This window comes from Malaclemys terrapin, chromosome 1 (genome assembly GCF_027887155.1).
Source record: "Malaclemys terrapin pileata isolate rMalTer1 chromosome 1, rMalTer1.hap1, whole genome shotgun sequence".
NCBI lineage: Eukaryota > Metazoa > Chordata > Testudines > Emydidae > Malaclemys > Malaclemys terrapin.
The window spans coordinates 156,671,076-156,695,597 of record NC_071505.1 but is presented as its reverse complement, the minus strand read 5'-3'; the positions used below and the strand labels follow the sequence as shown (position 1 = coordinate 156,695,597).

Genomic DNA, 24,522 nt, shown 5'->3' with positions numbered 1-24,522 from the left:
TTTATGGATATGTGCCCAGATGCTTGAACTTAATTTCTGATTGTTCATATATTAGTTCATCAAGTATGGTCTCCTCTAGTTGAAAACAGTTTATGGGAATTAAGGAACATGACACTGTGGACTGTATTGTCTACAGGCCATGGTTTTATTTACACTTGTGTGAACATGCAGTTTATTTTGATTTTTGTTTGTTTTTTGAAAATACACTAATCACTTTTCTGCAAAATAGAATTCAAGGTAAATTATTGATGCAGTCTGTAAATGGCAATAACACACACACAGAAATACATAAACATGATTTTCAGGTTTGGTTGCCATATATATGCTACTTGGTGCCTCTCAGTAGCTGTCTTTTGATGTGTTCTCTTGAGGATGAAGATGAAATAGCAGAAGTTACATTGTAGGGATTTGCAATCTTGTGGCAGATTTCTATAGTGTGCTGATACTTATTCCTCCTATCATGTGAATATTTTCCCTTAAGCCCTCTCCTTACAGAAGCAGCTGAGTTCCTTCACTGTTGCATACATGCCACTGACATTTAGATATATGTACTCACAAACCCAGTTTGCCTCTGCACCTCAGGAAAGGGTTTCTGTATCCAAGTGGGATGTTATACAAAATCATGCTTACAGATAGGCAGCCATCATTTTGAAAATTAGAGCCTGACAGTAGATAATTAATGACTTTTACTTATCTTACAGTTGTAGTTTCTGATTCTTATGTGAAGAAAAGTTCTTGTTTCAGTTTGCCATGAGGGGATATTGACTGGAATTGTTGGTCCAAACTAGCACAAGTCTGTTGTCTTTTCAGGCATGCTCCAAAGTGTATGTAGCAGTTTTCCAAGCTTCTGGGGGCAGAGAGATAGGCTAAAGTGCCCTAAGGTATTGTGGATTATCGTTGATCCAAATTGTTAGCTGAAGGTTTAAGTTCTGGTTTGGGGGGAAGGGAAGCTTTTACTGTGTTTTAAGAATTTTTAAAAGTGCCTAGAGATTTGGATAGGTGATTTTATTATCTTATTATATATACACATTTAAATAAATATTGGAAGGGAAACTCTTGAATTTAAAAAGCTTATTCCCATTATATTCTAAATCAACATTAAGTTTTCTGGCAACTCTTCTCTCTTTCATCTATTTATCCCCCATAGAAACCACCACTCTTTATTTTATTAACAAAACCTAAATATGGGGGCCTAAATATCTGGAATGAAATCCTCAGAGATTAAAACTCCCATTGACTTCAACTGAGCCAGGATTTCACCCCTGAAAAGCATCCCTTTAAATACTAGACACTTAGGGCTAGACACTCTGCTTCGTGTTGTAGCAATGTAAAAAAAAAAAAAAAAAAAAAAAAAGGTAGAAAGCAATCACATTAACTAAAGAACCTATCTGGCTGGCATGAAACCAGATGGCTCTGTCATATTTTGGAGTAGGGCATGTGGTGGAGATGTGGCTGGCAGGGAGGATGTCATGGCTGGTGTGCTACTGTGTACAGGTGATTCCCTGACTGCTGGAATGGCCCCATCAGGAATGCCACCAGCTTTTCTGCCGCCCTAGGTGGCGGAAGGTCCCGCCCCAAAATGTCGCCACCCCTCAAATTGTAGCGCCCTAGGCGACTGCCTAGGTTGCCTAATGGGTTGCGCCGGCCCTGGGCCCTATGGATTATTTCTACTCTGCAATGTAAGCCCAGAGTTAGTAGAAGTTGAGTTAGCAGACCTTGGCTTTATTAACATAGGATTTGGGTGTCTACACTCATTTGTAACCCCAGGCACAGGTGCAGACTCCGTGGGTTCTCTGGGGCTCAAGCAGCCATGGAAAAAAATAGGGGGTGGTCAGCCCCCATGAGCCATAGTTTTGTACCTGAGGTCTGCTCACAGGACCTGTCCTAGCCCCAGATGGAGCTTGAGTGTGGAATGTGATAAGTTCTGTGCTGCTAACAGCTTCTGCCATTGGGGCAGAGAGTTTGTTTATAAACAGAGTCAGGGTGATTAAGATAACAAAAGGCTTGTCATTAATTTAAATTAAGGATTTTTAGATGATCCTGAAAGCATTGCCAGGCACTCCAGTTAAAAGAGAAAAAACAAAGGGTAGGAATAACTGGTCCATTTTCAGAATGGAGAGAAGTAAATAGTGGTGTCCCCCAAAGGGCTGTACTGGGATCTGTGCTGTTCAACGTATTCATAAATGATCTGGGAAAAGGGGTAAACAGTGAGGTGGCAAAATTTACAGATGATACAAAATACTCAATTTAGTTAAGTCCAAAGTTGATTGCAAAATGTTACAAAGGGATCTCACGAAACTGGGTGACTTGGCAACAAAATGGCAGATGAAAATCAATGTTAAATGCAAAGTAATGCGTGTGGCAAAATATAATCCCAGCTATACATACAAAATGATGGAGTCTAAATTAGCTGTTACCTGTCAAGAAAGAGATCTTGGAGTCATTTGCAGTGACTCCACTGCATAGGACTTCCAGAGTACTGCAGATTTATAAGAATCCTTCTCAGTGTGCTGTATCATCCTGAATTTAGGTTGGATATTAGGAAAAACTTTTTCATTAGGAGGGTGGTGAAGCATTGGAATGGGTTACCTAGGGAGGTGGTGGAATCTCCTTCCTTAGAGGTTTTTAAGCTCAGGCTTGACAACGCCCTAGCTGGGATGATTTAGTTGGGAATTGGTCCTGCTTTAAGCAGGGGGTTGGACTAGATAACCTCCTGAGGTCCCTTCCAAGCCTAATATTCTATGATTCCAACTGCGGAACACTCATTCTCCAGCTTCAGAAGACTTAAAAATTATCTCCAATCATCAATGGGACAGACGCAACTGAATAATGTAGCTGTCCTTAATGTGCATACCAGGAACTAGATGTAAATAAGATTGCTGACACTTATCCAGAAAGCTACAGTGAGACGTGCTGTCTTTAAAACTGGGATGTTAGTGAAGACAGCTTGTAGGTGACTGTAATGGTTTTAATATACTGTAATTCATGATAATGTAATTATGTAGTTTATAACAATTTCATCATTATTAAAATAGTAAAGATACCAATGATAGACACATATCAATAACTAGAATATAAAAGAAGGGTATAAATATGCTGATAATAGCCTCCCCCCCAAAAAAACTGGCAGAGCCCCTCCCACCAAACACACCCTTCTTTAAAAGCACCCACAGGCAAAAACAAAAGTCAGCGCCTTTGACCCCAAGTTAGGAATTGTTGAACCCTGGGTCTCAACCTGGGGCTCCAGTGTCTACACTGCATTATTGGGACTGAGTCCAACCACCCATACCCCAGACCCCAAAATGTGTCCACTCTAGCCCTGTTGTTCGTGGTGCAGTGTAGGGAAAACTTGATTGTCCACCATATTTGACTGGCCAGAGGACAAAAAATCGACCTGTGGAGTTGTGGGATATTTTTGATGGACTCCCCGAGCACAAGTCCAATCGGGCTGCGTCTACACTCCAGAGCAATAGGGTTTGAACCTTGGGTCCTGACTTGACTCCGGCTCAGACTGTCCACCCCCATGAGGTTTTGGGACCCTGGGTTAAGATGAACTGTGTGTAGACAGAAGGGGAATTACGTATGAGCCTCAGTTCGAGCCCTGGGCTTAAACTGTAGTGTACATGGTCCCTGTTGTAGATGGTAGCAAGTTAGATCAATCCTCTGAGGCTGTGTCAGGGACCGAAAACCAAATCTGAGAGCATAAAGTAGGCTTATCATGTAAACACTATTATGCTTTCTGGAGTGGCTCATGACCAAGTGTGCCAACTTCAGAGCAGACTGTCAAGGAGCAGGCAGAGACCCCAAACTGGTTGTGTGTTCTATAATTAGATTTCAAATGTGAACTCCTAAAGCAATATAACAGTATTACTGTGGAGTCACAGACAGTCCCCTTGTGCATTCCAGTCTATCGTGCCACCTAGGCAAGGAGGACTTAGTGATAGATGGTAATTTTACACCAAAGATCACAAAATATTCAGGTTACTCCTGGTCCCAAGAGACTAGTCACTTACCCCAGGTCAGTTTGTACCTTAGATCTCTCACCAAAGACAATGCTTGTAGCCAATCCTATAATACATTATCTAGGGATTTATTAAGTAAGAAAAGAAATGAGAGCGTTACTACAAGGTTAAAGCAGGCAAACATATAGACCCAAATGAGTTAGCCTATGGTTCTAAAGGTGACAGAATTGTAGTAATCTGTGGGCTCTGAATGTCTTTTAGGGCTAACTCAGGTTGACCCTGGGGACCTCTGTTTCTGTTTCATAGCTCTGGCTTTGTGAGAGTCCAAACAGCAAAAGAGATGGAAAAATTCTCATCAGCTGTTTTTATTTCCTTCTTCCAGAATTCAGGCTAATCGGGTGAGCCCTTTTACACACAGCCTCTTCATGGCTGTGAAGGGGCAATTAACGAAGTCTTTGTATTGTGATGTACCACCATGACCTTTCTTAATGGTCAGGAGACGATCCCTCCTCACTGGGTTCACAGATTGAGAGCAAGCATTTTTTACAGTTATAAAGCAAAAATTTTAATATTACCTTATAGCATGTGATAAAGAAATTGTGAGATTAATGCATGCAGCAATTTACAAGCATTTCATAAAGACTAAACACATTGTTTTAAGTTCAATACCCATCTTAACCATACTAACACACAGGGGAAACAGACTGGTTTCCAGCAATGAATTTATCAGTGAGTAGGTGAGGCCTAAAGCCTTGGCAAGAGCTGACACCTGGTTTGCCAGCATCACAAACAAACTATTAATTTGTCAGTTCTTTAACCACAAATATGCTCACTCATTAAACGTGGCTTTAATGTCCAGTCTGTCATTCTTATGTACCATGTTTATTCCTTAAAAAAAACCCCAAAAAACAAAAACAAAACACCACTACAAGAAAGAAAAAATGCAATGAAGTTTGAAGATGTTAGCTAATGTAATAGTAACTTAAAAGCATAGCTATAAGAAGTTAATTATTATTAATTCTGTAAGCACTGGAAATTTAAGAGTTATATCTTTTAAAAGTCTCAAAAATCAGGTAGCAGAGATCAACATTCAGAACAGATAATATTCTACACTAGAACTTTCACATGAACTCTGCACACTTGATTACCTTGCAGTTCAAACTCTAATAAGGGCCACGAAACATGCTATTTATGATATGACATAGCTGTGAATCTTTGGCATTGTTGCTAGAGAGATGCTTAAAATATTCTGATTCTGAATTCATTTTAAGGATTCTTTGAGAGAGTGATTGAAAATAGTGAAAAACAACATTGGCAGCTTGACAGGCCATCTAGCAAAACCAGATGAATGTGTATAAACTCATCTTTCACTGTTACAGAAATGTTTACATCATCGTCTCTCACTATACATCCAGTTCCTGTACAGAATACCTTTTCACTCATTGTTTATTTGTTTTTGGTTTAGTTCTTTTAATATTTGAGTATTTAGGGGATTTTCCAAATATTTTCAGAGGCTGTATGTTACAATTTTTAGTGATGTCCAGCAAATGCACATAGTAAAGAGAGAATCTCTGAGTAGTAGTAGTTAGTGTGTGATTGAAATTAACATTACTGAGTCTTACTGAGTTTGATGTTGGTTTGCTGGGAGACAGAGGGACTGAAGTGGATGTTGGGGAAAAATTAGGAACTCTTCGATCACATCCCTAATGTTCTCTATAAAATTACTGGAAGTTCTTGTAGGACTGCTGTATGTTGTTTATATATATTTTTTCATTTTGTAGAATATGTATATGTTAATGCTACCATTGATTTTTAAAGACTTTGGCTGGATTCTAGACTTTTTTACACTGATGTAAATTGACTCCAGGGGAATTACTCCATATTCACATCAATCCCTTATCAGCACTATATCATGTTCTGTTTAATAGGTCTTGGGGTTGGCATACCAAATGGACATGGCATGTGGCTGCTTCAGGATAAATGTTATCTAGTTTATGAACATAATTGGAAAGTGAGGGTGGCAAAATTGGTTGCAATGTCAACTGGTGCATTGATATTCTCTCTTCTAAACATACGGTGGTTGGCAACTGCACTGCTACATTTGGATTTTGTTTTCCCCTGAAGTATTATAGCTTTACAAGTGCTATTTGCATTGTCCACTAGTTCCATTATCCATTGTGGGCAGAGCAGAGGACAATATAGTTCAGTACTACAAGCCCGTGAAAGGTACCACTGAAAGGTAAAACCATTTTGGCAGGGCTTTGGAGCTGTGCTCTGGCTCTGCTCCAGCTCCAGGCAAAAACCTGCAGCTCCACTGCTCCGGAGCTGCTCCGCGCTCCAGCTCCAGGCTCTGCTCCAAAGCCCTGCATTTTGGTGCCCATTTGGCAATAAGAGAATTGTTTGTGCTTTAGCAAGGAGAGCAGCTGGCATTGAATCTCAAGAACGAAATATGTTTTAAACATTTAGGCTATACTTTAACTTACTTTTAAGAATAGTGGCATATATTTATACGAAGCTTTTCATCCAAAATTATCCTCCAGTCAGTGCTTTATTAGCTGCCTGTATAGGAATCACTCAAATACTACTGAAAGGTAGTGAGTGAAACACAAGAGCCATTCCACACCAGCCCTATGTAGCAGGTGATTAGGAGTGTAGGAGAAATTTAGGGAGGCAGAATGCAATTACCCAAGTTGGAATTACTCCACCTCTACTTCTATGAAAAGTGCCACAGGATGTTCAACAATCATGAGTGAACAGGTCCTTGGTTTTGTATCTCAGGGTACATCTATACTGCAGTAAAAAACCCCTGGCACCAAGTCCCAGAGCCTGGGTGAGGTGGCTTGGGCATGTGGGACTATAAAATTGCACTGTAGACATTCGGGCTCAGGCTGGAGCCAAGGCTCTGAGATCTCACCTCCCTCCAGCCCAAGCCCGAACATCTACACTGCAGTTTTTAGTTCTGCAGGTTGAGCCCTGCAAGTCCGAGACAGCTGACCCAGGCCAGCTATTGCTATGCCATGGATTTTCACTGCAATGTAAACACACCCTCATTGGCAAGACAGACACTGCCTAATTGTAAGTTACAGGACAATAGAACAAGTGCAGTAGACATATATACTGAATTTTTAAAACAGAACTCAGTCCTGCTCCTGTTGAGTCAGTGACAAAAGTCCTTTGGTGTCAGTGGTGCTGAATCTGGGCCATAGCTGAGAGCGACTTACAGGTCTGGCTCCAGGCACCCAGTGCAGCAAGCAGGTGCCTGGCGTGGAGGGAAGGACCTGCCGCTGAAGAATCGAAGAATAAAGCGGTGCAGTGGAGCTGCCACCGAAAGTGCCGCCGATCGCGGGTTCTTCTTTTTTTCCCACCGCTTGGAGCAGCAAAAACCCTGGAGCCGGAGCTGGCCCTGGCGACTTACGTAGTGATAGATGAGGACTGCAGGTACAATTTGAAAACCTGTATCTTCATACCAATCTGAGTTATCATCTATGAAGTCTGAACTTCATTAAAGTTAAGTGACGGTTCATATGACATCCTAAATAGAAAGATTATAATTAACATGGATGTGGGACAAAACACAAGCTGAAATTTAGTATTCAGTATTTTTTCCAAAGTTGTTCCATGAAACAAAACAGTAGGAAGGTTGAAAACTTAACTTGGCAGTGAACAAAACTTGGCATCTGTCAGAGATCTTGGTCTCCTCTTTCTTTGCTGTTTCAAACCTTCACTTCACCTGGACTGTGTTTGTTTGATGCTACCTTAACTCCTGTTTTAATGTTTTAATACATATTGTGGCTTGCTAATTTTCTTCTATTAATTTGAAAATAAAAGTATCCTGCACTCAGGTCATGTCCTAACTCATGTTTGTTGGTTTTTAATGGATGGAAAGAACTGGATCATTTAACAAATATAAGTAAGACCTTAAGGGAAGATCAGATTATTAGATTTGGTCTTTGTCTTAAGCCCATGTGCAAAATTTTAATGTTTCAAGGGACCTAGGTTCGAGAAATTTTTGATTTTTCCCGCCAGGCCATAAAACACACTGAAGTTATGTAAAAAAAGATTATATTGTCCCAGAATGAAGAATAGTTGAGCAACTACCTCTGTCCTGTTGAATCAATAGAAACTTGTCATGAATTCATGAGACAAGGGACTGTTCAATAACACATGGACAAACCTTTATTTAAAATAATATCTTTCTAAAGATTGGAGGTTTCGTTACATGAAAAATTGCTTGGTGATATAGATTGATCAGCTTGTAGAGTGGCTGTCTCCTAATCAGTCTTCATTTGGGCAGAGGGCAAAACATACTAAATTCAGTAAAAAAAAATATTAATACCCATAAAATATAACTCAGGGTACACCCTAAAATGAATGAAATTTTTAAATTCTTTAGACAATTTTACCAGAATTTAACATATTTTCCATGATTTGTTGTCTTTAATTTCGCATAGGCCAATATACTTAAAACTTGAGACGTTTTAATGGAATCAAACAGAAGCCATTGACTTCTGAAAACAGGATTTTTGCATCTGAAACAGGACCAGTGAATGCAAGTTAAGGTTGCATTTTCTAGCATTCTAGAAAGGAAGTAGTTTTTCTGATCAGTTATCTGTTAAACAAGAGCAGAGGGATATACAGCATTTCATGCTCAGCTGCCAAAATAAGGGCTTGTTTGGATCTAACAACCTGAGCCCTGTGAGCCTGCGTCAGCTGGCACAGGCCAGCCACATGTCTCCAGTTGCTGTGTAGTGTGTCAGATTCAGACAGAAGAATATAAGAGTGTTGGAAGGCAGGTAGATCAGCCTTCAGAATGAGCAGGTCCCTGTTCCCTGAATAGCCAAACAAAGGCTACTCCAGACCAATTAAGACACCTGACTCCAATTAACCAGTTAAGGCCATTAGGCTAATGAAGACAGCTGGAACCAATCAAGGTCGCACTTATACTGTTTAAAAGCTCTCCTTCCAGTGCCCTCCAGGAGTCCGAGGTGAAAGGAACTGGAGGAGAGGAAGCATTGCTGAATCCTGAGGTAAGGATGAAGCTAGGAAGAGGGGACCATGGGGAAAGTGGCCCAGGGAATCAAAGCGGCATCAGTGGTGAAGGGAAAGCCACCAACAGCTGCTACCATTAGGGTCCCTGGTCTGGAACCTGGAGTAGAGGGCGGGCCCGGGTCCCAATACTCTACAGAGCTCCTCTGGAGAAGGCAAGCAGGACTCGGTCCGGGCAGGAGGCTGAACTGCACCTACTGAGTTCTCGGGAGCAACAGAGACTGTGGATCTTCCCATCTCCCATATTGGCCGGTGATGAAAGTAACTCAATAGGCTGTGACTCTTGCTGCTACACTGAGAAAGGGAAGTCACACTGGGGCCTTACTGAGTTTCTGAGGCCACTGAATCCATCCAGAAGCACATGACCCACCAGTACAGGCTCGGAATTTTGTCACAATAGATATACCCTGAGAGGCCAGGGCCAGAGACAGTGCCTGGATGTTGCTAAATCTCAGTGGGATTAGCAGCACGCAGGTCCTAGTGTTTAGATCTAAACAAATCAGTCTGGTGAGTGTCCATCAAGGGGAGCATAATCAGGTAGGTGACAGTGCTTTTCAGCAGCACAGAAGCCAATGATTCAGTCAGCATGAAGACTCAATAACCTTCTCACTGAAATGGGAGAAACATTAAATTACAGCACAGGACTGGGAGTCAAGAACTCTAATTTCTAATCCTGGCTCTGCGGTAGACTGTGTGAAACTGAGCAAGTCACCCTGCCTTTCTACACTTCTGCTTCTCCATCTGCAAAATGGGATAATACTGCCCTACTTTACAGGAGTATTTTAAGGCTAAGTTAATCAATTTATGTGTAGTGCTTGTTTGATGGCTGTCATCAAACAGCTGAGGAATAATAAGGTATCTGAACCTGATGGAATCCCTGTTAAAATCTTCAAAGAAGGGGGAGAAGAACTGGCTCATCAGCTTACATCTTAATCATCAAGATTTGGAATTTAGAAGAAATCCCAGCTGATTTTAGGGATGCCATGATCATCACCGTCTTCAAAGAAGGACACAAATCGGATTGTGGAAAGTATCAAAGAATCGTCCTGTTGTCCATTTCTGGAAAGATTCTTGCCAGAATCCTCCTCACCTGCTGCTTCCCTTGGCCAAGGAAATCCTCACAGATTCACAGTGTGGATTCAGACCATCTCGAGGTACCATCAACATGGTCTTCACTGCCCACCAACTTCAGGAAAAGTGCCACAAGCAACATCAACTTCTGTACATAGTCTTCATCAACGTCATGAAAGCATTCAACTCCATCAATCGTGAGGCTCTGTGGAGAGTTCTCCTTAAATTTGGATGCCCACCAAAATTTGTTGCCACCTTCCAATCCTCCACAGCAACATGTTTGTGATGGTCATCAGCAATGGATCCAAAACGGACCCCTTCCTAGTCAAGATAGGAGTCAAGCAGGGCTGTGTCATCACTCCAAGCCTTTTCTCCAGCTTCCTTGCTGTCATCCTCTGTCTCATTGCTGACAAGCTCCAGGCTTGACATCCAATACAGAATGTAATGCAACTCAATAAAGAGACCATGGAGAACGTTGAGGACTTCCTTTACCTTTGCAGCTATCTGTCACAGAAAGTTGACGTTGATGAGGAAATTCAACACTGCCTTCAATATACCAGTGCAGTTTTGAGATGCTTCAGAAAACGTGTCTTCAAAGATTGTGATATCAGGAATCAAACCAGCTTCTCGTTTACCAGGCTGTTGTTGTTCCTGCTCTCTTGTATGGTGCTGAAACCTGGGTCATGTACAGTAGACACCTCAAGGTTTTTGAATGATACCATCAGCAGTGCTTCTGAAAGATCTTCCAAATCAAGTGGGATGACTGCACTAAGCCAGAATCTGCAGCATTTAAGCTATGATCATCCGCCGCCAACTTCATTGGGCTAGTCATGTTCTTCGAATGCCAGAAAATCTATTCCTGAAGCAGATAATGTTCTCACAACTGAGCCATGGTCGACAGTCCAGGGGTGGGTAAAAAAAGCACTTCAAAGACACCCTCAAAGCCAACATGAATTTATGTCAATATTGCACATCTTCGTGGAAAATCCAATCCCTCGATTGATCAAAATGGAAAAGGACTTTGTGGCAAGGATGCCAGTATTTTGAAATCCAACGGAGACAACAGGAAATGGAGAAATGGAAAGGGAGGAACGAACGTGCTGCAGCCCAATTTAACAATCCAGATCTGCCCCTTCCACTGGGAACTGTCTGTGCCAACTATGACAAGATCTGTGGATCCCAGATTGGTCTCATTAGCCACCTGCAGAGCTCCCAGCGATAACTGGCCATCTTTTTATTGGACGACAGTCATCCTCGAACTCCAAGGGATTGCCAACAATGGTGCTTGTATACTATGTTGATTGGCACTGTACACATGCATACAAATAAATTAAATAAACTATGATCTTGTACTCTTACATCTGCAGTAAAATGTTTGGGTCTGCTCCATAACCTCTCCCAAGAATATTTCTATATTATAATATGTTTTGTCAGCACAGTTTAGACCTGGATTTTAATGTTGTCTGGACTGCAACATGAGCTTTACTGTCTGATTTAAATTGTTCCAGTTTCATAATCATTGACCTTGATGAGGATGAACATAATAAAATACAATGTTGACTTAAATTTAGTTTAGTAATTTTGGCTCTAATGTCAGACAATTGATTCCTAGCCCTATCCATTATAACAAAAAAAATCCCTTTATTTTTCAAAAGTGCTTCCTTTTAAAATAGTGTTATCAGGGAAATGATGAGTTCATTGGAAAATGTGGCTATGCTCTATTCTTCACATGGAGTGTACTTGCCAACCTCCGTGAAGGGTGAATGAACAACGCCCAACATAACACATTTTTTCTGAGAACAGATTTCAAATATAGAACAGAAAGATTATAAAACCAACAACTGTATATAAACATTGATTTTTGTGATCTTTGGTGTGTAGGGGGAGCGTGGGTAGAAGAAGTTTATGCTTTTTGAATAAACCCTTCATTATGGTAAACCACATCTATTATGTGTTGCTGCACATACTATTCCAGACTCTTCTCTAATCTCACAAATTGAGTGTTTTTTTCTGCTCAGTATTTGTGGGAGACCCCCCAGGATTAACCCCAAGTTGCTTCAGGAAATGGTGGAAAACTGGCAGATCTAAACAGCCTTGATAACACATTTCAGATAGCCAGTAGGCCTTTTATTAATAAAAATGCTGACATGTGGTGCATTCCAAGGAGCAACATTTGCTCTTCATGAGCCAATGCAAAGTAAGGCAAGACTTAAAAACAAGTTTGTGGGTGTTAAGGATTCCATGGCACTTCATACAAGAATAGAGGGCAATGTGATCTCTCTCTCACTTGAATATACAGTAGAGGATTGAGTTGGGAGAACAGGAAACAAAGTCAGTATTTTCAAGGTTTGGGGTGTTTAAAATTAGCCCCTTAAATTCTGCTACTGTTCTTTGTGTTGCTCAGCCACTAACTGTGTGATATTAGGCAAAGTCAGTGAGGTAATATCTTGTATTGGACCAACCTCTGTCGGTGAGAGATGAGCTTTCGAGCTACACAGAGCTCTTCATCAGGTCTGGGGAAAGGAACTCTTAGTACATTCCCTGACCTGAAGAGGAGCTCTGTGTAGCTTGAAAATTTGTCTCTTTCACCAACAGAAGTTGGTCCAATAAAAGATACTGCCACAACCACCTTGTCTCTCGGATAACTTGGGATCAACATGGCTACAACAACACTGCATGATCTTGGGCAAGTCATTTAGGCTTAAATTGTCATGTGCCCACTAATTTTGGACACCCCTGTTTTGGCTGCCCAACTTGGGAAACGCCTGGGTGTTAAGAACCTCACAGTTCCAGTTGATTTCAGTGGGAGCTATAGGTGGAAAATCCAGGCACTTAATATCTTGAATTGAGCACCAAAAATGAAGTCTTTTGAAAATGTAAGGCCTTAATCTCTCTTCTCTGAGTTTACCCATCTGTCAAATTTCATATTAATAATACTTACCTCAGAGCTATTGTGGTGTTTAAGGAACTAATGGTTTAAAGAGTTTGAGATTGTTAGATAAAGGCAGTACCATAACTTTTTCTCATTAATAATAATTTTCAAACATCAAAAATGATTTGTTTCAAACTGGGTGATGAATGAAGTTTTGGGTTAGTTCCTGTTTAATTTTCACTACATTTCTGATTCCTGATTGAGGTTTTGTGTATACTGAAAATTTGCATCAGTTAACTAAAATTGATTTAAAATTGATCTTGTAAAATCACTTCAGATTCCCAATGCAGATGGTGTTAAACCAGATTAACTTTACTGCATTCAGTTTCTTTTAATTCAGATACAGTCTGAACCCATTTAAAAGCAAGCATTAAACTAATTTAAGTAAATCTATGTTATGGGTTTCCACCTATTTAACTGTATTGATTTAATTAAATCAATTAAAAATCCGTGCAACGTTTCCAATACAGAGAAGGCATCAGATGTGGTATTCTAAGATTCTGTCTGCACCTCCCCGCACACTTTAAAAAAAAAACAGTTTTTCCCTGGCCCTTTTTTTATGTACTTATGTAGAACACCAGTGAAAGTTCTCTGTGGTTTCTTTTAATTGCAGTACTGCTTTGTAATGCATAATGATTGTATCTTATAGTAGCACAATGAATTTTATGTTGACACCCATATTTACAATTATAGGTAAAACAATCCAGATCAATTTACTGTGTTGCCAAATTCTGCCCTCAAATATGCCTACCCAACTCCCATGATTTCTGTTAACTTGTGCAGACATATCTGAGAGCAGAAAGGGGCATTAAATGTTTTAAAGGAGTAGAAAGATTGGTTTAACTGATCTCTGATGTCTCAGGAATAAGGAAAATCTCTATTTTCCTTCCTTTTTCTGAAGATAAGTTTCCCAAAACTATTAACACTCCTCCCCTCTGAACATTGTTTTAATCAAATAGTTTATTATTCTAAGCTGTGGGGTGAAGTTATCTGGCTTTCACTGCCAGAAACATCACTTGAACTGCAGCCTCTCACAACATGAGTTTGTGCTCTTTGAGGTTGTATCAAACATACTGAGAATTTGTTAGCCTGGATATAAAAATAACAGCAAGGCTTGATTTTGCTTCATTTCATTGTTTCCTATGAAGAGCAATATTTCCAAAGATTTTACAGGCTGATTCTCAATCAATCCAGCCAGCCAGCAAATGACTCTGACTCTTGAAAACAGCTGTAGTTCTGATTTGCAACTCTAGCTTTATGACAACATAATGCTACTCTAGCAGGGCTCAGTTTAAAAACAAAATTCCCATCTGCTTCAAACACTTTGATTTTATTTAGTGGGCTAATGGCTACGAGATTTGTTTTTGTTATTTAAATGTAGCATCTTTAGCCATTATAACAAGGTGCACTGTATATTAAAAAAATAAAGTGGGGTTAAGATTGAGGCTATGCATCTTTCACTTAAGGATAAAATTTTTATGAGAACTTTGTAGTTTTCTAAATAAAATAAATAAAAATAGAAAACCAGGATATTGAGTGTTAAGATTAAATTTAAATAAATGTAAACATTTGAAAGTATGGAAAATGCCCATTTGGCTGACAAGAAGATCGCTAGCAATAGCTCAACTATCACATTAAAACTATTATTTGTATTATAATAGTAGCCAGAGATCCTAATAAAGATCTGTGCCTGTTGTACTACGCATAAGATGTAGTCCTGGCCCAAAAGAGCTCATAATAACACTACTTGCATTTATCTAGTGCCTTTATCCAAAATTATCAAAGCATTTAACAATTTAAACCTCATAGTATCTCTTTGAGAGGGGTAAGTAACACATTTAATTTTACAGAGGGGGAACTGAGGCACATGACTAATGACTTACTCAAAGTCCAAATTCAGTCAGTGGTGGAGTGGAGAATAGAACCGAGCACATCTTACTCCCACTGCTTTGCAGTGGCCGCTAGATCATCAAATATTAAATGATTAAAGATCAGTCTATGCGCTTATACTCTGGTTTAGTTAAAGTGGAAAAAGGCACTCTTACTCTGGGATAAGTTTGTCCACATGGGGACTTACACTGGTATAACTATAGCAATATAATTTTGCCTGTATAATTATGCAGGGGAGTTTCACCAAGTAGACAATCGTTGAGCCACAGTGGTTTCCATCCCCTCTCTACCACTTACATGCACGTGACTAGGATTGCTAGGGTGGGGGAGCTTCCAAAGTAACCTGTGAAAGTCCTCTGCTCCAGGAAACTCCACTTCTGTAGCAACAATAGTCATCAGACCCTCAGACTCTTGACATCTTAATGAATATCCTCACTCAGGGCATGTCTACACTAGAATCTTAAGTCAACCTATGTTAGGTTGACAAGACAACCAATGTAAGAAACACAGTGTCTACACAGACCCTGTGTCGCCCTAACTACACCAACATAAGCTCTACACCTTTTTTGGAGGTAGAGGGCAGGTCTACACTACCGCTTAAGTTGATCTAACTTATGTCAATTAGGGATGATTAGGGAACTTATGTTGATTAGTGCCCTCCACTCCCCAAGCATTGCAATTTTCTCACTGTCCACACCAATGCTATGTCAGTGGGAGATGCTCTTCCGCCAACATAGCTTGTCTCCAGCCGACATCGCTTACGCTTCTTGCCGAGGTTGAGTAATTATGCTGATGGGAGAGCGTTCTCCAGTTGGCATAGTGCGTCTTCACCAGACATGCTACAGGGGCATAGCTGCATTGACTCAACTATGCCGATGTAGACTTGCCTAGAGTTATGTCTTCGGTGTAGTAGGGCACTTACATCGGCAGGAGCAAGGCAGTAGTGTAGACACTGACATAGTTAGGTCGACATAAGGTGTTTTATGTCGACCTATCTCTGTAGTGTAGACCAAGCCTCAGTATCACAGGTACTGACTTTTATTTTTCCTGGTGAGTGCTCCACCCCCACTCTTCTTCCCTGAGATCCTGCCCTCACGCCCCCTCTTCCTGCCCTCGAGCACCTCTCTCCAGCTGCCAAACAGCTGATCGGTAGCCCCACCATACAGATGTGGCTAGTGAGTGCTGAGCACCCCCTGTTTTTTCCCCATAGGTGCTTGAACCCCGTAGCACCCATGGAGTCAGTGCCTTTGCTCAGAATCTTTGGATTCCATCCTCTACTCCATTCCTTGCCCTATCCTGCTGCTTCCCTTTCTGTCATCACCACTTCTTACTTTGCTCACTTGTTCCATCTGTAAGCTAATAGCATGTAACCCTAGTAGAGTAGCTAAAAACTTTGTATCCCATCATCTTGTACCCTGCTTCCTCTCTCTTTTGGAATGTCTGTTTAGATTGTAATTTTTTTCATGTAGGGATATGTCTTTTGTTTTTTTAAATCTCTCTAATAGTGCCTAGAATGTTTCTGGATTGTTGGTGAATAAATCATAGACCAGAAAAAATTTACAGAAATTGTTAAATCTTAATTAAATATTCCATATTCACCAGGAATAATTAATTGATCATTTTTAAAAACAAATTGTGAATTTAAACTAATTACCAAATTGTTATTTCCAGATGCCGAGCCAAGATACTTGATTACGGTGCGACCTGCACCCATTCCAAATCACAAGAAAACATGCTCAGGTACTGTAACATTATCACATTTTGTATATACAGTCAAATCAAGACAGAATATTGTTTTTATTTAGTGTGTCTGAAAGAACCAAATTTTCTGATGTGGATGACCAAATCCAACATTTGTGTGATTAAAATAAAAATGTAGGCATGTACATCTACACAGTATTCACTCATGGATGTTCTGATTAAGAAACCTAGATGCAGTTTTTGGAGGTCCTTCTTTATAATAAGTTCTCATTATGAAAACTGAGATTTAACATATTTCTTTTTTCTAGAATATGGGGATCAAAAATGCATATGAAAAGTTGACGTAGCTAGTGGGAACATTGATACACAATTATAAACAATGGATTCGGTCTTGAAATGAACTGATTTATAATCTTTGGAATTCTAGGGTTTGGGTTGGATAGGAGATTAATGTTTTATAATCTCCGCAAAATGCCAGTTAGGAATCTTTCTCCCATAGAAATTTTAATGCATTCCATTGATAAAGTAAAGGGTCTTTACATACATATATTATGAGAGACACCAACTTCACTAATACACGCGGCTTAAGGGAAAGGATGGTTTTCTTGCTAAAGCTGCAAGTCTGGTAATAAGGAAATCTGAGTTCTGTTTCTGGCCTCTGCTACAGACTTCCTGTATGACCTTTAGCAAGTCATTTCAGCATTCAGTAATTTAGTTCCTAATCTTAAAATGAAGCTAACTCTCTGCTTCACAGGGGTGTGGTGAAGAATAATTGATTGATTGATGTTTTTAAAGTACTTAAGATCTTCAGATGGAACTTGTTTAATGATCTGTATTTTTTTGGGCCTAATATATTTGTCAGGGCCCTTGCAGGCATGAAGCAATATTTTTCTCCATTAGATGCACATAGAAAATACTTGATAACAGATTGCTATTTAACAGCTATTCAGGTACAGTATTTAAAAAAAATAAACTGCCTAAAGCCATGGTTTAGGATTATTAATTTTAATAGCTGCTTCAGTCATGGGGAATTTTAATTGGATCATTCCCACTAGAGATGGACCTGAACCAAGCTCCCTGATCAAACACTGCTAAGTATGCATAACTTTGGATTCTGGTTCAAACTTTGCAGCTGACCTCTTTCTCTCTAATGGGCTAGGCCACAACTCCAGATGCAAGCAGTCTTGATCTCTGGGGAAACTTAGTTCTGAAACTTGCATTCTCTCATTCTTAACATCGTCACTACATAAGTTAAATTAACATTGGCACACTCAGCAATGTCACAATCAAATATTTTTTAACTGGGGTTGCAAGAACTAATTTAGATAAAATAACATCCTCGAATTTCAAGCATTACTGCTCGTCCTCTTGTTGTAAAAGCTTTGTTTATTTGACAAATAGTAGTTAAAGACATTCCCTGCTCTTGAAAGATAGACATAGAAAGGACAAAATGTACTGGGAGACAATGAGGAAAGGTGAAGTTAATGACATTTTTCCCCCTTTCCTTTCTCTCTTCAAGTGTTAAGTTGAAGAAGGCATTGGACTGATGTGAGTTAGTGCTTGTGTGGCCCTCAGGGAAGAAATGAGTCTTTGGGTAGGTCTATACTTACCTCCGGGTCCGGCGGTAAGCAGTCGATCTTCTGGGATCGATTTATGACGTCTTGTCTAGAACTTTGAAAACAACCCCCCAAAAAAACCCTATAAGAAAACAGGGAGACTGGGGAATCTAGCCTACACATCAGGCAAATGTTTGGAGTTTTGCCTTTCTTTTTTAAATGTTGTACATTACATCACAGCACACTTCATCTAAATGTGAAAAAAAAATCCCACTTTTTTTTTCTGTGAATATGCTCCCAATCAATGTAGTGTAAAACAGACATACTACAGGGTTTTCTAACTACCTGCAGACTGCTTGGAAAAGCAAATCTCGCTTCTTTGTGGACTTACTGGGAAATCCCGTTCGAGCACAAAACCACTTCTTAACCCTTTGGAGGTATCATTGATAAAGAGGTGAGGAACTCCTACCAGTGGCTGAACAGCACTTCCAATTTAAGCCTCAAAGAGGCATGAACAGAGAACTGAACCAAGATTTTTGCCAGGCAATGCAGAGCACTACCCTCTAGATCATTGCACTACCCTCAGGCATTAGCTTTTAAAACTTGATTTAAAAGTTCTTCATCTTCGTTTTATTGTATCCTTCTTCTCCACGGAAGTCGCATAACAGTCCCCGCCACCTCCTGTCCAGGGCAGAAAGTGATTCACTGAGGGGAGCAGAGCAGGCAGCTGCTATCCAGGGCAGCAGCAGAACCATGGCTGGCTCAATTCCCTGAGGAGCCCATGCGGGGTACAGAGTGAAGCAGACTAGAGTTCCTTGCCTTCCCTCCCGCCCGGCCAGAACCTCTCACTCCGGCAGGCTCCAGAGTTTTTAAAATACATGAGCACCAACTGGCCAGGTGTCTGGGCTAGAGCAAGCAGCAGTGGGGACAGCACGCAGGTAGTCCCCAGCAGCCAGGGAGGTGAGGAGGGGAAGAACAGCATGCTGCTGCTGGGTTGGAGCTGGGCTGCTCTCCCTCATCTCTCCCTGACCACCCGGGACTCCCTGCATGCTTTTTCTGCTGCTGTCCTGGGCAGGCCTGGACACCTGGCTGGCTGCAGCCCCACACCACCCTGATAAGCACATTGTGCCCCCCCAGAGGGGCATGCACGCCCCACAGTTTGGGAACCTCTGATCTAGAGGGATGATTGCACCACTGTGTTCAGAGTAAAACTAAATTGCAAGTATAGTGTAAGAGATGAGGAGTTACATTACCTGCTTGGTGAGGGACAGACCTCGCCAGACAGAGGCACCACTCAAGGCTTGTCAACAATCTTAAGTGAAATAATTTTGTAAGGTTTTGTTTTATTTCAGACCTGGTGAAAAGTACTGCAGTCAACATTAAATCATTGCTGCGCGTAACTCATTATTACTGATGATCTTTGCTAGGGATATATGGAGAAATATTCACTTGGAAATTGAATATTCTTTCTCATAATTAAAGAGAAGCATGTGCAGGGGGTGGGGAGGTGATCCCTTCAAGTCAGGATTGAATTCACTTGCATTATACCTTCCCTTTGAATTTAGAGGAGAGATTAAATCATAGTTCTTTCATTCTCTTAACCAGCCACAAATATCTCCCGCTGAATAGAGAGAACCTAAGTGAAAGTAGAATTGTCTGTATGTTTCTTATACAGGTAAGACCAAGACTCAAAAGCCTCTCCAGCTGGTGATTGGCACTTTGACCCCGACCTCTGTTTACCTGTCCTGGGGCATCCTAGTCAATCCACAGCATGACTGGACTGCAAAGAGTAGCTGTGCTAATGACAGGTAATACACCAAAAAACAGGTTAAGTGAAAATAATGCAATGTTTTATTAACATTTAAAAGAAAAGGGCGTGAAGGAAAGTGGCTGACCAAATTCTGCCAATAGCATGACATAATTGAAGCAAAGGTTCTCTTCTATATGTGTAAATCAGCAATTAGCAAGCACTTTCTTGCCTAAAGTTCTGATTTAGGCAGGTGTTTACATGCCAAAGTGCTGATCTTGTGATTTCACTGTAGGTCGTTTATGTTGTAGAGCCACAGCGCCTGAGTCTTATCTCAGTTACACTGGTATAAATCAGGAGTAACTCTACCAAAGTCAATGGAAATATGCTACTGTAAAACTGGTCAAGTGGGTAAAATTAGTCTTCATTGAAGCGCTGACAGAAGAAAGAACAATTCAATTTTGTAATTCTCCTTTATTTTTGTTTCCTGTATTTAACCTTTTGAATTTTATGTGTATTTATAGTGCAGTATACATAGAAGCTAAGAATTATTAGAATAAACCTATTTAACCCCCCCCACCCCACCCCGCCACAAAAAGTCTTTTGCTTTATGGAATTTTGTGTTCCATGCCAACTACTAACGTGAGAGAGTCAGCATGTCAGAAAGCCTGGCATATTCACAGGGTGGAATTTCTAGAGAGGTCAGAGAGTCAGTAAGTTTGTCAACTGAGCAGGCCATAAAGTTGTAGGCTATGCTCAGCAAATGAATAAAATTAATATTTTCTTGTAGGTATGAAAATGTATGCTTCTTCCAGATCTCTCCTCTTGGTGCTCCCTTTATATCCTCCCACTTATGAGAGAGGGATAAATTCTGCCCTCTTTTACACCTCACGTAAATTCATTGCCTCTTCTTGTGCTTGGAACAGTTTCCCTATTAATAGATACCAGATAACCTCCTTATCCTCCTTGAGATCCCTCCTTATAACCCTCTTCTTTTGCTTAGCTCCCCGACACTCATAACTGTGACATCATCTGCTCGTACTCTTGTAGGTGATCCTTTGTTGTATCTTTCTAAATTAGGACCCAGTCAGTCTCCCAGTGAAGCAAATACGAAAACGTATTGATGTCAACCCACTGGACCAGCCTTTAGGGCATCATCCAAGACCATTAGAGCCAATGGGATCTTCCAGTTAATTCCAGTAGGCTTTGGCTCAGGACCATGCAATAGGAAGTTTCTTGGGGAAGGGATCTTACCTTTCTACATATTTTTAAAATGTCATGCATACTTATGGTATAAAATATGCAATTATAATGGAATATAAGAAATAATACTATTAAATATAAACAGATTATTTATATTTATTTTTAATGGAATCATTCTTCATGATGCAACTCAGCCCAACTTCATGCAACTCCGCCCACAGCTTAAAAAAAAGAAAAGGATGGCGCCTCACTGTGGGTTTAATGTTGCCTTTTTAATCCCAGGACAGGAGCAAATCCTTTCACATTGTTAGTGACCTCTAATACTGGCTGATTTAACAAAAGATTCTAAGCCTTTCTTCCATATTTTAATTTTGTGACACCTTTTTGAAATTTTCCACAAGAAAATCTAAATTTTACTGAAAAAAATTCAATATTCTGTCAAGAAAAATCCAAACAATGGCTCCCTGGCTATGTCCGCCTTCTCAATTTCACTTTCTCCCAGTGAAATTAACAGAAGCTTTCCCGGAGGGCTGCCTCCCTTCCTCCCCACAGCTCTGGCAGCTGGTGAGGCAAAAAGCCCTACAGTCATAGCTCTCTACCTATGAGACTTCTGGAGCTGGAGAGTGTTGATGGTGAGGCTCAATACCCAGACTCTCTGCCTGTCGGGACCCAGAACTTGCGGGTGGGAGGGAGGTGGGGAGACAGGGAGGTTGAGTGCCCAGACTCTGCCTCTCCAGCAGCCAAGCTGTAAGTCTCTTCCCAGCGGGCAGCCAGGATGCTAAAAAATTTCATTGCAGTTCATCTGAAATGGAATTTTTCATTAGAACACCTTCCATGAAAAACTTGGTGTTTCTGACAATTTGTCCGGTTTGAGGTGATTTCCCTCTTCCCCTCTCCCCGCAGAAATACCAATTTTTTGCAGAAAAGGAGTTCCCTTTTTTCTGCCAGTTCTGTTCACAAAGTTATCCAATAAATAACTCATTGATACCATTTTAAGAAGTATCAAAGTAAATATTGTTCAAGTGATTCACAAGCATCAGCTTCTATTTCAGATGTAGGGTGACTTTCTTTATAAAATATGTTTTTGAGATTTTTCACTGTGGCACATTCTAGCTAATAGCAGATTTTGAAACACATAAAGCTAATCATTTGTGAAGTGTTAAGATTTCTGTGCAGTGGTTAACCTCTGTGCTGGTTACATGCAGTGTGTGGTAAATGTGATTTCTTAGGAAGAGGCGTGTATTAGAGTCCACATAAGGGGTTTTAATTTCTACCTTTGAATTATCTGAAACAGAGTCAGCGTTCAGTCTTAAATTTTACCATCTGACAGATGTCCGAATGGACATTAGGCTGTTATACAAATGTTGCATAATATAGGCTAGTTGCTTTGGAACCAGCTACTGGACACATAACTGACTCTAGAGATGGAAAACATATGGTAAAGCATGAGTTCATTGGCCAAGTTCATCCATTATGTAACTCTATCAAGTTCCGTGGAATTACACATTGAATGAATTTGGCCCTGTGAGTAGCTGGCATGCTGGAGTATTGAATGAGTAGCTGCTTTATTCCCAGGGACATCGCTGACTTTATTGTCATTGTTTTATTACTTCCAGTGAATTTTGCATTCATGTTCTGCAGATACTTGATGTTAATCATAACCCAAATGTGTGACGGGCTGGGTCACAAAAACCCCTTTGGGACTGCCACCTGATGTGCTGAGACTACCTCTGAGCCCGTTTTCCCTGCCAGCTTGGGACTCCAGAACCTTGCCTTGTTTGAGTCAGACACGCTTGCCTGCTGCAAACACAGATCCAAGTCTGAACCACTTTCCCCACAAGCGGCAGGCTTAACAGAAAACAAGTTAAGAAGTGCTCCTGACTCCAACACTCAGATACCCAGCTCCCAATTGGGACCAAACCCCAAATAAATTGGTTTTACCCTGTATAAAGCTTATACAGGGTAAACTCATAAATTGTTCACACTCTATAACACTGATAGAGAAATATGCACAGCTGTTTGGTCTCTCCCCCCCTTCCCCCGGTATTAATAGTCACTCTGGGTTAATTAATAAGTAAAAAGTGATGTTATTAAATATAAAAAGTAGGATTTAAGTGGTTCCAAGTAATAACAAACAGTACAAAGTAAATTACCAAACAAAATAAAATAAAACACGCAAGTTTATGCCTAATACAGTAAGAAGCTAATGCAGGTAAATCTCACCCTCAGAGATGTTCCAATAAGCTTCTTTGACAGACTAGCCTCCTTCTAGTCTGGGCCCAATCCTTTCCACTGGTAAAGTCCTTGTTCCAGCTCAGGTGGTAACTAGGGGATTTCTCATGACTGCAGCCTCCTTTGTTCTGTTCCACCCCTTTATATATCTTTTGCACAAGACGGGAATCCTTTGTCCCTCTCTGGGTTCCCACCCCTCCTTCTAAATAGAAAAGCACCAGGTTAAAGATGGATTCCAGTTCATGTGACATGATCACATGTCACTGTAATACTTCATTACCCACTTGCCAGCACAAGTATACAGGAAGACTTACCAATAAACAGAGCCATCTACAGTCAATTGTCCTAGTTGATGGGAGTCATCAAGATTCCAAACCACCATTAAAATGGTTCCCACTTTGCATAATTACAATAGGACCTCAGAGTTACATTTCATATTTCTAGTTTCATATACAGGAGTTATACATTTATACAAATAGGATGACCACACTCAGTAGATTATAAGCTTTGTAATGATACCTTACAAGAGACCTTTTGCATGAAGCATATTCCAGTTACATTATAGTCACGCTTATTAGCATATTTTCATAAAATCATATAGAGTGCAACGGCACAAAATGAATACATGTTTGTAAACTCTGTATCCATATCGACAGGAGCTTTATCTGTGCCAGTTCTTAGTATTGCTTTCATATTACTGTATATTCCTCCAACCATCCACAATTTACCAGATTAAGGGCTTGCTGAATGCCTCCTGCAAGGCTGTCAGTGCCCTCAATGCCCAGAGAAGAAGATGCTCAACATCATTTAGGTGGCACTCAGCTCTTTGCAGGGTCAAGCTCTAAGGCTGTGATCTACCTGAAGTGATTGAAAAATTTTGGTCACTGCCTTAAAACTGTGGGGATGTATGTAGACAATATTATTAATTTAATGTCTTAAATGCAAAAAAACTGCTAACGCAGTTTTATGGTTACACAAAGTCAGGAAGTGCTAATGTTATGGTTCCACCAGCAGTGTTAGCTCAGCCACATGTCACATCACCTATTTTTATGGTACACAAGAGGGCACTCAGTGGAGTAGAAGGGGAGGTGAAAGGTGTCTTCCTCTCCCTTCCTTTTGTGCTCCCTATTCAAGTGCTAAGCACAACTAGTCTTTCTACACAGGACAGTGCAAGGCCCAGCT

At 40.5% G+C, this 24,522-nt stretch overlaps 1 protein-coding gene across 25 annotated transcripts in view; it reads left to right on the top strand.

Annotated features, from left to right (window-relative positions):
- ABI3BP (ABI family member 3 binding protein) overlaps positions 1-24,522 on the top strand; it is a 295,082-nt gene that overhangs the window by 56,898 nt on the left and 213,662 nt on the right. For all 25 annotated transcript variants that reach the window (XM_054044959.1, XM_054045001.1, XM_054045113.1 and 22 more), the window contains exons 3-4: positions 16,573-16,641; positions 19,834-19,966. In XM_054044959.1, coding sequence (XP_053900934.1) covers positions 16,573-16,641; positions 19,834-19,966 — 202 coding nt within the window. The remainder of the gene's footprint in view (positions 1-16,572; positions 16,642-19,833; positions 19,967-24,522) is intronic.